The sequence below is a fragment of the Amphibalanus amphitrite genome, unplaced genomic scaffold (assembly GCF_019059575.1).
Source record: "Amphibalanus amphitrite isolate SeventyFive unplaced genomic scaffold, NRLGWU_Aamphi_draft 002504F_arrow, whole genome shotgun sequence".
Classification (NCBI taxonomy): Eukaryota; Metazoa; Arthropoda; class Thecostraca; order Balanomorpha; family Balanidae; genus Amphibalanus; species Amphibalanus amphitrite.
In genome coordinates, this window is record NW_024883931.1 from 1 (window position 1) to 14,048 (window position 14,048).

The 14,048-nt window shown below is 48.1% G+C and overlaps 1 protein-coding gene across 1 annotated transcript; it reads left to right on the forward strand.

Annotated features, from left to right (window-relative positions):
* Positions 1-9,145: 9,145 nt before the first annotated feature.
* On the forward strand, positions 9,146-13,984 carry LOC122377087 (myosin regulatory light chain 2-like). Its single transcript, XM_043357043.1, has 4 exons — positions 9,146-9,281; positions 12,093-12,227; positions 12,753-13,264; positions 13,548-13,984. The coding sequence occupies exons 1-3, from the start codon at positions 9,279-9,281 to the stop codon at positions 13,251-13,253; spliced, it is 639 nt and encodes a 212-aa protein (XP_043212978.1). The 5' UTR covers positions 9,146-9,278; the 3' UTR covers positions 13,254-13,264; positions 13,548-13,984.
* The last annotated feature ends 64 nt before the right edge of the window (positions 13,985-14,048 follow it).

Here is a 14,048-nt window from a genome sequence, read left to right on the forward strand (position 1 = left end):
ACAAAAAGTCTCATTCATTGATGATGGCTTACTCCGTCAGCCTCCTACACAAGAGCAACCGATAACTTGTATCCGACGATCAGGTAGATTGCAAAATAAAACATAAAAAAGATGTCTGCTTCACCAGAGCCATGGAGTGTTACTATATAGCTTGTCGCTAGCGCCCGTCGTGTTTTCACATGCGCTGTCCTAGAAAAGTCATTATTTGCTTCATAGGCGTAGGAACAGGGGGCTGGGGGGCATGGACCCCACTTTTCAGCCATTTTTAAGTAAAATCTTTATTTTTATTCAAATACAAAACTAAGAGCAGGACATGGTTCAGCAAAGTGAGATGACCACAAAACTGCAAAGAATTTCTTCATAGGGGTATTGGGGCTCCAACAAAGTGAAATTGAAGTTTCGCTGCCCCCCCCCCCCAACTCACACACTTTTCGCGAGGTTCCTACGCCCATGATTTGATTGAAATCCAATTGTCAGAGTTTAAGATGACATGACCTGTAATATGCACTAACTGAACCAAACTTTTCCTTTTCTAACATCCGATCGGTTTAGTCAGTCCCCGTCACAGACACAGGGGAAGCACTCAGTTGTGCCTCTGCCGGACTTCAACTCGGGGAGGCCCAGCCAACGGGTGGTCCGTTGTCTGGCGTTGTGGTCCGGTGTGGTCCGGTGGTCTCCTTACGTCCGTGATGGTTCTCCTGGCCGGCTGGGTCTCCGCCTCCCGGTGCTGTCCCCGCTGTGTCCCGGCCTCGACTGACACGGCAACCGCTCACTAAACCGTTCCCGACACGGCAACAATGCTATCCCATCGCAGCGCCTTCCTCAATGTACCGTGCCGAGAACAATACCTGCGCGAGCTGGCTGAGCGCCAAATCGTTCGGCACTTGACGCTGCTGCGATCGGCGCTACCCGTTCACCACCGTCCTGAGGTGCTCGGGATGAGTCGAAGCGCTCCTGGCGTCATCCACATGCCTGTCCGCTGCCGAACGATACATCAACGGGGTCGGGTGTCGGCGAAAGAGAGAGAGAGAGAGAGAGAGAGAGAGAGAGAGAGAGAGAGAGAGAGAGAGAGAGAGAGTGAAAGAGAGAAAAGGAGGAAGAAAGAAAGAAAGAAAGAAAGAAAGAAAGAAAGAAAGAAAGAAAGAAAGAAAGAAAGAAAGAAAGAAAGAAAGAAAGAAAGAAAGAAAGAAAGAAAGAACGAACGAAAGAAAGAAAGAAAAGAAAGAACAGAAAGAAAGAAAGAAAGAAAGAAAGAAAGAAAGAAAGAAAGAAAGAAAGAAAGAAAGAAAGAAAGAAAGAAAGAAAGAAAGAAAGAAAGAAAGAAAGAAAGAAAGAAAGAAAGAAAGAAAGAAAGAAAGAAAGAAAGAAATAGGGGAAGGGGAAGAGAGATAGCGATACAAATGTATTTAGAGAGAGTAGAGACGGAGATATACAAAGAGGGACGAGAGATAGAGGGGGAAGAGCGTTAGATAGAGAAGGGAGAGTGGAAGAGAGAGAGGGAGGGGGAGGAGAACAGCGAAAAATAGGAAGCAAGGGCGAGAGTTAGTCAGCGTCAACAAGTAACAAAAAGTAATGTCGACAAAAGAACCATTTCTCGATCCTTATATTCACTCCGCTATTCCGTTATTCCGAGTCGCAAACTAAAGAGCGGTCGGACGTGTGCTGGGAGGTGCAAACGGTGTGCAGTGACGTATTAACCCGCGCCCGGCTGGGGGTCCTGGATTTCCACGCCCTGCTGGGGGGGGGGGGGGGTGTTTGACAACCCCCCCCCCCTTGTAACTCGGCTCCTGGGCCACGTAGCGATACGCGGAAGGCGGCGTTCGAAAGAGCGTCAAAAATAATGACGAAATCACTTCAGTCAATTTTTTGGTCAGTTCAAAGGTCAGGTCACCAGAGGTCATTGAAGGCAAAATTTCGCCCATTTCCAGGTCGAATGTCGAAAATTTCCAAGAAGCCAACGCATAACTCGGGAACCAATAGAGCTACAGCGCCGCGGAAAAGCGCATTCGATAGCCCTATTAACGCCCTTTCTGAATAATTCTCTCAGATTTGACCTAACGTCAATGGTTTTGCCTGCAGGGGGTAAAAACTGCAAAAATAGCCGATTTTTTCGGAAATAGTTTTTCTGCAATAACTTTTGACCCAAGCCTTATACGAGCTTACTTTTACCGCCATCGTGTTCCTCTCGTCAAGACGCATCGAATGAACTATAACTTGACCTTGAAAGGTCAACTTGAAAATTTGACCTCAGGTCAAGGTCATGACCTGACCGGAAAGGGTCATGTTGCATATCAGTCGATCCGTATCGTCGAGCTGAACACATCTAAGGCGTTTTCATCGCTCTAGCATGCCTCTATCAAAAGTTATTTGCGAAAAACTGTTAGGATACCATTCGTGACCTAAGATGACCTCAGGGCATAAACAAGGGTCACGGACACCATTTTCACGTTCAATGTGTCTAAACAACTTGTAATTCGGTGTTTGGGAGTGTTTATAATGTCTTTCGTCCAAAAGAGGCGCATTTCAATTTTCTCCCATTGACTTATAATGGGGAGGTCGCAAAATTGACCTGACCTTAGGTCATCGATATCAAACTTCTGAGATAAACATTTTGTACATGCTATTGCTCTTAGCAATCGCTGAAAGTTTCAAAGCGATCGGTCACTCGGTGTAGCTATGGCAGACATTGAAACTTTTTATGAGGTGAGGTCACTTCAAGTGACCTGGTGACCTGACCTTGAATGTCCTTGGTCTGAAATTTTCACAACATGTGTAGAATTGATGTATGATAAGGTGTACCAAAAACGGCGGCGCTCCGCGCCGCCGTTTTTGAGATATTCGCGAAAAACCACAAGGGGGGTGTTCAAACACCCCCCCCAGCAGGGCGCGGGTTAACCCTCGCCCGTATAGGGGGGGGGGGTCGAAAGGACCCCCCCATGGTTTTTCGCAAATAACTCGCGTAAAAAGCGGCCCATCGCGACGAAACTTTCAGTACCCTCGCGTTAATCAATTTTACACCTACCCTGAAAATTTCATGACCCTGACCCCAATGACCTTTGACCTGTGACCTACTTTTCGAGACCATGTTTGGCCGGAATCGCGATTCGGCGTTTGTCGGCTCGCATTAGCCGCGCGTTTGCAGTCTTTTCGTGGTTTCAAGCGTTCAAACATGTGATATAATGTTGCCCCCATGCATTAGGGTGGGTGTCAAGGTCACCTGAAGGTCAGGTCAGGTCATTGACCTTTTGGTGACCTCGGTTCACTTTTTCGAGTTTTACATGTTTCTAGGCCAGTTTTTTTAGCTGAATTCGAATTTAGCAACCATATGAACATTTACGAAGTACCTAGTTTTGGTGCCTTCGTAACATGTTACGAAGCTGTCAGAGGCGGATGACACCTACTAGGAATACCCGGCAGGACCCCTACTGGTTGACCTGACCTGACCTGACCCGACCTGGACTAAATGCATGAAGACATCGTCTGTGATCAAAACTAACATGATATTCGTGATCAGCACCCCGAAAAAAAACCCATAGCAGCCACACTTTACGACGTTCTAACAGGTCCCGATTTTCCGACTTTTGGGTCATTGACCTGACCTGCAAGGTCAACCAATGACCTAGGACCTTAAAATTAGGTATCATCGGCTTCTTCTCGTCACGGGCAACACGCTCATTTTTTTCGCGAAGCTCTAGCTCGATCAGGGGCGAAACGGCAAGGGGGGGGTCCAACGGACCCCCCCCCCCCCCCTTATACGTTCGCGGCTGGAAAAACACCAATACGGGCGAGGGTTAATAACGCGGAAGGGGTTCACTCCGCTGAAAACGCAACATCCTAACAGTTTATGAAAGCCCATCATCTTCAGTTCCCACCTCTCGTCACTTCTTGTCGGCACCGTGCCAAATTTTCACGGGTCATGTGATACCAATGACAAGGTAAACTAGCTCCGGTATTTCCGTCACGTCAACCTCTCGTTTAGAAAATGAAAGCCATCGATCAGTCGATCTTCCGGTATCTGTCGATCTTCCGGTTGTCTGTCTGTCTGTATGTGTTTGTGTGTGTCTGTCTGTGTCTGTGTCTGTCTGTCTGTCTTTCTGTCTGTTGGTCTGTATGTCTGCTTATCTATTTATCTATCTATCTGTCCATTAGTGTGTCAGTCTGTCAAGCTGCCGTCTGTTTGTTTGTCTGTTTTTCGGCTTTTTTGTCGGCTGGTCCATTTATTTTATGTCAACTTGTCTGTCTGTCTGCTTGTCTGTATGTCTGTCTGTCTGTCTGTCTGTCTGTCTGCCTGTGTGTCTGTTTGCCTTTTGGTCTGATGATTTTTCACTCTGTTTGTTTGCCTGTTTGTCGATTTGTTTGTCGGCTGTTCCATCTATTTATAAGGAAGTTTTTTCGGAATGTTTGTCTGTCTATTTACCATGCTTGTTTAGGTATCGGTCTGTCGACCGGTCTGTTGACTGGTTTGCCTCTTTGTCTGTCAGTTTGTCTGTCAGTTTGTCTGTCAGTTTGTCTGTCAGTCTGTTTATTTGTATGTATGTATATGTGTCTGTCTGACCGTTTGTCTGTCGGTCTGTTGGTTTATCTTATTGGTTTGCTTGCCAGTCGGTTTGTCTGGTTGTTGGTCCCTTGCTTTGTAAGCCAGTTTGTCTGTCAATTTGTATGTCTGTCTGTCTGCCTCTCCACAGCTCGCCGGTCGGGGTGACAGCTGTAACCCGGCTGCCAGCAGAGGCCGCTGCCGTCACCTGAAGGTGACCCTGCACAGCCCGGCGGGCCCGATACGGCCTGAACCCCTCCCTTTACCCCCCCCCCCCCCCTCCCCCACCGGCCACCGACGACCAGCGACTGTCCACCGCTGGGCCGGGCCGCCGCTGCCGGGACACCCTTTCGGCACGCTATTTCTGCACTGGCGGCGGTGAGATGCCGCTGCAGAGCGGCCGGCGGCGGCAGTGACCAGCCTATCTGGGCTGGTAATTCTGCCACTGCACTGTTGGCGGTTCCCACAGTAGGGGCCGCGGTGCTGAGGAATGGTGCGGTATATCTGTCAGGATTTTAATCCGCATCTGGATAAACCATTTATGGATAAAAAATACAGGGTGTCCGGAAAAAGTTTACCCATGAAAACTTTAATAAAATCTGCAATTTTAAGAATATCTTTACAATTTTCACACAACATTATCACAAGACTATGAGAAGTGTATGCTATAGTTTTCAAGAAAAGAGGTTTATTATTGTGGCCGAAATTGCATTACGAAAAAAAAAAACACGTGAAAAACGCACACAATATTGTATCGATTTGCACACGCATAGACAGTGCAAAGACAAACAACATTCAAGTTCATTGACAGAATCGCACGCCTAGCCACGTGAAACATTAGGAATCACTTCATCAGTGTTCTGGTGTATCTCGTTTAGTGGTTGAGTGTTCGAAGTGCTGGCCACGCCTACTCAGACAGACGCTAATGCGGTGTCGGAAGTGATCCACCGTGCGTCGGCACACGTCGGTTAGACCCCAACCAGTTGCACGATTGCACTCTTAAGCTCAGCGATTGAAATTGGACAAGGCTGTCCTGCTGGGATCATCAGAGAGTCTGCAGTTGAAGCGTTTGCTGAACCGAGTTTAGTCGTAGAGTAGGTAATATAGGTATTCAGTTGTTGGTTGAGTTTGTTTTCAAAATAAAAGTAGAACAACAGAGTGTTTGTCTAGCCGGCAATGATACAGCGCGGCGGTGTGTTAGCGCGGGACGCCGCGCTACACATCGCAAAAATATAATAACGCTGAACAAAGAAGTTAAGGCAACATTGTTTTCATACAGATAATACTTTTTTATAACAAGTCTACGATAAGTTCTATTAATCGGTCGTTTCATTTTGATATAGGGAGATAAAAAGAGCACTTTCTACCTACGTATTAAAACTCAGTGCCGTACGTTATCCCAAGTCGCAGTAGCCCGATCCCATTGACCCTGCACTGTCCATTATTTTATGGCAATGCCCTCGTCGTTCCAGTCCACTGCAATACTGTGCCAGGGGCCCCGACGGCCGGGTCGCCGCCTCTGGGGACACCTGGCGAGGCGCCATGCTCCAGTTTTCTGCAGCTGGTATGCGAACGTGGTGCCATCTACATCTGCCCAACGACACTCGCTCATGCTCGCTGTCACCTGCGCTGGAGTGACGTCATCAAAATCAGAACGGCTGCCGCGCCGTTGGCTCGTCGCCAGTCGGGCCGTGATATGGAAATATACGGAGCCTCAGCGAGACGACATGGTTTCGTTTTGTCCAGCAAAGCTTAAAGGTAGTGTGCCACCTTTGAAAGATTTCCCATTTTATTTTTCCTAGGATAAGAAGCTGCTGTTTTTACCTAATATCGCAAAGAAAATCAAAAATGGACCTGGAATAGTGCCTTTTTCGCCTAAAAGTTTATCGGTTTTTCGATATGTATAACAACTGTAGTGGGCCGACCTGCAAACAGGCGTCGGCAACAATCGCGAATGCGGCGCACATGTGACAATAAGCAAAGGTCATTATAGAGTTACGACGTACGGGAATGAGTTATCAGCTGTCTAATCGTAGACAACACAATGTCGAGCCTTAAACTGTAAGCCTGTATTGGTATTGTTTCTTTTATTTGGCTGTCGAACATTATTTATGGTTTGAAATATGATTTTATGTAAAATAATTGATATGAAAAAGCCGTCTCTTAAGTTATGACCCCATTTCACCACACGCAAGTGGCAGAAATGACAATGATCAGCTGACGCATTTTTCTTGGCCGAAGTCAGAGCGCGCAGCCCGACGCACCACCACCGCACCACAAAGTATGAGCAGAAGCCGCGCCCAAAGCCAGGGCCCCGGTAACGTGAGGTAGCCGAGTCGGGGCAGCGTGCGCTGACCCAAGCCGGGGCCGCAGCTTTGGGCGCGGTCTACCGCATCCCCGCGGGCAGCCCCGGGCTATCACATGACACCGGGAGGACGCGCGGCCCCGGCTTGGGTCAGCGCACGCTGCCCCGACTCGGCTACCTCACGTTACCCGGGCCCTGGCTTTGGGCGCGGTCTACCGCACCACCTAACAGGCGTGTTCGAAACCGCAGGAGATGATGATGAACGGGTTTATCGAAACTTGATTGGATGAGCATATCGGTAATAGCGATTTCAGTGTGTGCATTTATTGTTCATAGTGGTGTGAAATGTGGTTGGGGTACGACCGACAACCCGTCGGGGCGAATTTCGCACTGGGGTACTCAAAATTTGAAGAATTTAAGACGTTTCCATGAGTTTTGAAGGTATGGATAAGTTCTAAAAATCCGGTTCTCCTTATCTGGGCCATTAACTCCATACGGTCCAGGAAAGCTGGCACACTACCTTTAATTCAGAAGTAACATCATTCCAACTAGTTGAAGGTAGACAAAACGCTTTCAAACGTCATTCCAAACGTCTCTTGGATTGAAAATGCCTCCAGACCAAAGAAGTCGCTAGGCCGATAAGCCGGCATGGCCCTATTGCCAATCATCCAGCTCAGCTGATTATCCTGGCTTCGACGAATTGAAGTGCAGTGGAAAGCCAAGAACCAAGAGGTACCGTAGCCTCAAAAACCCTAGTAGGTATTTGTAGGATCCTCCGTAAAATTGTGCTCGTCATCGAACACAGATATCTAAATCGGCAAAGTATGTTTTATTTGTATTCACTTATAATATCAAAGCATGCATTCTACAATAGGAGTAGATGTCATTTGCTCAGGCATCGGTAAAATCCTTTTTGAAAGGATTGCATTCCCAATCCACATTCCTAGTGCCGAAGTGGATTGCATTCCTACCCGCAATCCCCTTTTTTCACTTGGATTGCGATCAAATCCGCAATCCTTTTTTGCAATCCTGTTGTATTATTATGTGCACTAGTGGATCTGGGGGAGGGAGGAGGGCATAGGGCCGTGCCTCCATCCCATAATCACCAATTTCTAGTACCTAGTCTTGCGAGTAATTCCTATCTAAGGCACAGGTATTTTATGGGAAATATTTTTTGCCTCAAACACCCCCACATTTAAACCTCTACCCAACCAGTGTTTTATATTTTTAAAACTCGCCCTCAAATACGTAATTTTGTCCTTCCTATGTAGTTCATCAGCGTATATTATTTTTAGCGTTTAAATTAAAAGCGTTTAAATTATTTCAACAAGCTTCGATGTAAAGCCCTTGATAGCAAAGCACATAAAGCCGATGAAGCCGATCTCATAATTTTCAATCGCAACAAACCATTTCAAAGCACTAATCAAACACAATCCGGATTGGATTGCAAAAATTGGAAGTATGATGCAATCCAATCCGCAATTAAATCCTGTTTTTTGGAATGGATTTCAAATCCAGGTGCAATCCACCAAAAAGGAATGCAATCAGGATTTTGCAATCCTGCAATCACAATCCTACCGATGCCTGCATTTGCTAGTGCGGTCGAATGATTTTATTGACAATTTTCTATCGCAACAGATAACCTGATTACGGTACCAATTAATGGGTTAGTTTATTCTACACATAATACATATGCCATGCAAGACAGAATATATGACGTTTGCTCAATTGTTCAATAAACATCACGCAATTTGCTTTGAACTAAAAGCGAAGTGCTATGCTCTTAGCCCTTCATATGAAGTGTTTACCTTAAACACCTGAAACTTGTTCTTGGCACAAAAGCGTATCGCGAATGTCAGGCATTTCCGTCCTGTCGACCGCATGTCATCGCCAACAAAACAGGCCGAGATCCCAATTTGTTCCATATGAACAGAGCTCGCCGAACGCGTGCCTGTGCCGAGTTGGGGGAGGGGGGGGGGGAGACACGAACATCCCCGGGCATCCCCACACCGCCAGTAACGCGCCTGTGAGACCCTTTAGTGCCCGGTCTACTTGGCACTGCGCTACACCGCCAAACGCGCCGACAATGCGCCGCATAAAACTGTCAGCCGACGCGTGCCGACGCGCCACCGGTCACGTGACCGTCTCCTCGGGGCATCGCTCGCACCAGCCACCCGCCCGGCCGGCCGGCCGGCAGGCGATCTTCCAAACGGGCGACACACCGTCGATCGCGCAGAGATGGTATGATACCGGTGACGTCGGTGGTCCGTATTTGGCCGCTGGACCGTCGCCGACGCGCCATTGGCGGTCCGTCGCGGCCGACGCGCCGGCGCGCGCGCCGGAGCCGAGCTGCTGGAGCGGCGCGCGACGACCGCCAGTGGGCCTGGCAGTGTCCGCCGATCCAGACCTCGCTGCCCGGCGCGCTCATTGCTGAACACCATGGTAAGTGCAGCGGGCGGCCGGCACGCCGGCTACGACCGGCCACGGCTGGTATGACATCGAGGCTCGACTACGGCGGCCAGCCGCGCGCCTCCCGCGCCTCCCGTGCTTTCCGTGCCTCTCAGGTCTTGGCCGAGAAAGATCAGCGATCGAAACTGCTGTCAAGCTGCCACCGGCGCCGGGTTGGCTCTGTGGTTCTGGTGCAATGCGAAGAGGCGTCGAAGCCTCACCTAAGTGGAAGTCGGAAGAGGATTACAGCCAGTATGGACTATGGTAGAAGACTGTAACTAAATACGCGGATGTGGGGTATTGAAAGTGACTCGTGGTCATGAGGAGTACGGAAGTGAAAGATGATATAAAGCAATTGACAACCAAATCAAACCCTAAATGACTTACGCTTAGCTGGTATGGCTTTGATACTTCATTGCATGAATATTGAATATGCATTGACTTATAAGGCAATAAGTGTGACTTATTCCTATATGAAATAGACTTCCTTTTTCATTGACAGGTCAAACATTTGTCGATAGATGGACAATGGGGTGACCTTTGGTAGCAAAGTGGGCTGCGTCACTTGCAGACACGTGCACTCTTTTCCACTGTTTTCTTCCGGGTGTCACAAAAAAAAACTATGGCAGAGATGGCATCACTTGATATCACACAGTACTCTCTTTTTAGTTTCGATTAGTTGAACCATAGTATACCCATATTGTGGGCTGTGCAGTGTTCAGCACACTTATTTTTGGCTTTATTGTCGATTCTTACACAATTTTCTGGCTTTTGCAGTTTGCTACTATTTACATTTCAGTCACTCTTCAGCCACCTTTTGACATGTTGCTTATACATTGTAGGCGCAAAAAAAATGTTCGCAGGCTGGAACAGAAGCACATCATTCACATGCCACCCATAGGCTAGGGAATAGGGTTAAAAATGACATCGTTCGGTCGTATACATCGTCGAATATAGCCACCAGCCAGCCGAGCCGGGCGAATGCGCCGGTCTGGTCTGGGTAGACTGTGCCGCAGTGGTCCCGTGCGCTGCGGCACAGCATGCAGCTGCTGTTCCAGGCGAGCAGCCGAGCATGAGGCGAATTTTCAGGCAGATGACGACTGCGAGTTGTAACTTATGACTGTTGCGATAGGTACTCATAGCAGTATGATTCCACTTCTGATACCAAAAGTCAAAAAGGTATTACTAATCGCTTTTCTTCATGGTGCTCAAGTCGCATGGCGCTTGCATATTTGAATAGCCTTCGATGAACGTGATGGTCGAATTTAATGTTGTCGAAATTTTAATTTACTGTTGATGCTGGTTGCCGGTTCTGACCCATTCATGGGAGGAAAGACAGCAGGTCTCCGCCGAAAACGCAGCCTATGGTGTGAAGTGTTCAACAGTCATCAGCAGACTATTAAACGGTGAACAGTGTTTGCTTAACAAACAATATTAAAAGTGTGCCAGACATCTTGAGTTTAACGAAACTCGTAATAAGATCCTCAAAGTATGCAGATGATTGATGATTGAGTGACGACGCTGTAGGTATAGGTTCCAGGTGCTTGGTGACGCTGCCACGCACACATTAAACATTGGATTAGGTATGATTAGGCATGGCGTGTTTGTAAGTGACAACATTCCAAATGATGCAGCTGCAGGTCCAATGCAAGACGTGTAAATTGTAAATCAAATCCAAGCTGCAACAAATGTTGAGCTATCCAGTATCCATGAAGCGTCATTTTGTTGAGACTTTGCGTTAGGATCCAACGAAAGATCCTCCCCGTCAGGCGTCGCCTCACTCCAGTTTACGCTCGACCTCGTCAGGTGTCCATGGGTGTCGTTCACCGGTCCTGGCTGGTCGGTCGGTGCCAGTGAGTTGTCCTGGAACGGTGCCCCGCCACGCCCGGCTGGTGCCCCCGACCTGTCACCGACTCGTCATCCCTGGCGCCGCGGCTCCGTAAAATTAGACCTGTCCCACTGCCGGCCGGTCGGCTATATTTGAACGCCAGACCAACTGGCAGAGCGCTGGTGACTGAGGTTAAAGGTTTAACGGATTCTGGAACCAGTACTGGGCTGGGGCATCGTAAAGTCCCACAGAACACTTACAAATATGAAATTGTTTGCGCTGACGAAGTTTCTGTAGGCATGATTGTTGATTTTTTCTTTTTTGCTGGGCTATTTTTTGCTAAGTTTTGGAACAACCAAACTGATCGAAGCATGCCAAATGATTGCTAACGTATCTTTGTTGTGAATTTCCGTATTTTTTCATGAGTTATGATAAAAAGCAATTTGTTCTAAAAAATTTCAAGCGAATCTTCTGTTTGTCAAATAATCGAGGAAAAACTAATGAAAAACATGAACCAATATCTGTTTGCCTTGCGCTTTTATATGTAATTCGTTTTTTAAGCTGGGTGAGATAAGCACGATGGAATTCTGCAACATTCTTGAACTAATCGTTGGCTACCTCTTTCCTTCTTGCTGACAAATGGAATCCCGTAGCAATGGTGAACAGCTCGTCGTAAATCACCTGACCGTGACGGCGCTAGGACTTGGTCCTTGCCATCCCCGGCCAAGAATTACACTGCGATGACAGTGACGAACTGCAGCGATGTCGTCGCCCGCGGATTGCCAACGTCCGGGCCTCTCTGTTGACAGCGCTGCCAGCGCCGTCGGTCAAACTATTTCCGTACTGTCATTTGTCGCTGCCCGCCAAGACGGGTTCTCTGACATATCAAACGGTCAAGGGATTGATCTGATTCGTGGATTTTGCCAACCGGGCTTTGAAATTTGGCACCGTTTTACGCATTTTGGTCTCTTTCACAGGCTGACGAGAAGGAGAAGAAGAAGAAGAAGAAGAAGAAGGAGACTGAGGAGGCTCCGGCCCCGGAGCCCGCTCCCGCACCGGCCCCCGAGCCGGCCAAGCCCGCCGCCAAGCCCGCTTCCAGCAAACGCAGCAGCGTAAGTCAGCGACAACTTTGACGGTTAACGTTATCGTATTTACAAAAAAATGTTTTGATGCTGAATTTTAAGTCACGTTTTAAGTTAAGTTTCGTAACTCAGTTGCACGTATATTTTTTTACTTAAATATTTATTGTTGGTAACATATACAGTACACTAAGAATTCGTGGAATTTTGATAAAATACTGGCGTCCGATAATTGTACCAATTATTTTGTTTTGAACGTGACTTATCTTGATCAAACGACGAAGACTCTGGTGGACAGCGTTATAGGTATGTAATAGTTAGGTATATTTAATAGAATAACCTTCCTAAAAAAATCTTGAATCGATGAAGGAACGCCTCCGAAAGATATTCAAGTGTTTTTTGTGACTTATCTTATCGTAAATCAATGTCGTCTTTAAGCAACAAAGCCTTAAGTCACAGTGATATTAGCTTATCATGCAGCTTCACAAAAAAAAAACGTGCTCAAAGTTTCATTTGCACCAGTACGTAACTATTCGTATCCCGGCGTTCTCTTGACAGTCGAAGCGGTCAAGCAAGAAGAAGGGCAGCAGCGTCTTCTCCTGCTTCTCCCAGCAGCAGGTCAATGAGTTCAAGGAGGGCTTCCAGCTGATGGACGCCGACAAGGACGGCATCCTCAGCCACTCGGACATCCGCAGCTCCTTCGACATCATCGGCCGCATCGCCTCCGAGAAGGAGATCGAGGAGATGCTGGCCGACGCGCCGGGCCCCATCAACTTCACCATGCTGCTCTCCATGTTCGCCAGCCGGCAGTCGGGAGAGGCTGACGACGACGACGTCATCGTCAAGGCCTTCCAGGCGTTCGACGAGGGCGACGGCACCATCAACAGCGACACGTTCCGCCACTCGCTGATGACCTGGGGCGAGAAGTTCACCGCCAAGGAGGTGGACGAGGCGTTCGAGCAGTTCGACATCGACGACGACGGCAAGATCGACCTGGCCGGCGCGCTGGAGCTGCTCGTCGGCGGCAAGAAGGAGGAGGAGGGCGAGGCGGCCGCCTAAGCACGACCTGTGTACGTGTTCCCACGGAGACAGGACGGAGAGGGGCGGGCTGGGCTCGCACGACATATACTAATGTATGGGCTACCTATAAGTAAACGGGTTCTCCTTGCATAGACAACGCCATCGATAGGACGAGTCTGTGCTTCACTGCTTAGGCTGTCTTCACTGTCCAGGGTAAAAGAAAATGTAGGTATCGAATAGTCTGTTCTGGTGCAGGCTATCAATCTTTTTAACGGTTATCAATATATAAATGTTCACAAGAATTGGTTTATCATATATACGTTTCTGTTCCAGGCGAGCTACATTTTCATTCGCCCGGTCGCCACCTGGGCCTCCTCATGCCTCACTCATCACAAAACCTGAACATCTTCACCCTCGGAACCACCGGTCGCCCGAGCCAATCAGCGACCAGTCTCTGCCGCGGGAGCCAATCAGCGGCGAGCAGCCCTTGCACGGCAGCTACATCGGAATGCTAGTGAACACCGCCTGTCTGGAACGTCGATTCACAGTGTATCTAAAGCTGTCCTACCGGATCGGCAGGAATGGGCCCGATTACACTCTCGGCGGGAACCTGTCTCGATGTTGATAATTGTCTGTATGAAATGTTGATGCCTTTGTTAATTTTTGGACATTATGCTGTGGATCGGGCACAGAGCCTTGAATCGGTGCTCAAGACTCCGTGTCTTATTGAATGTGTAATACGGGCCTATTGTATAAATTCGAAAATACCACCATGTGTTTAGTGAGCGTTTGGCTAGTGACACGGCTAAGGGTTAAATGCCGTCGATTCTTCAA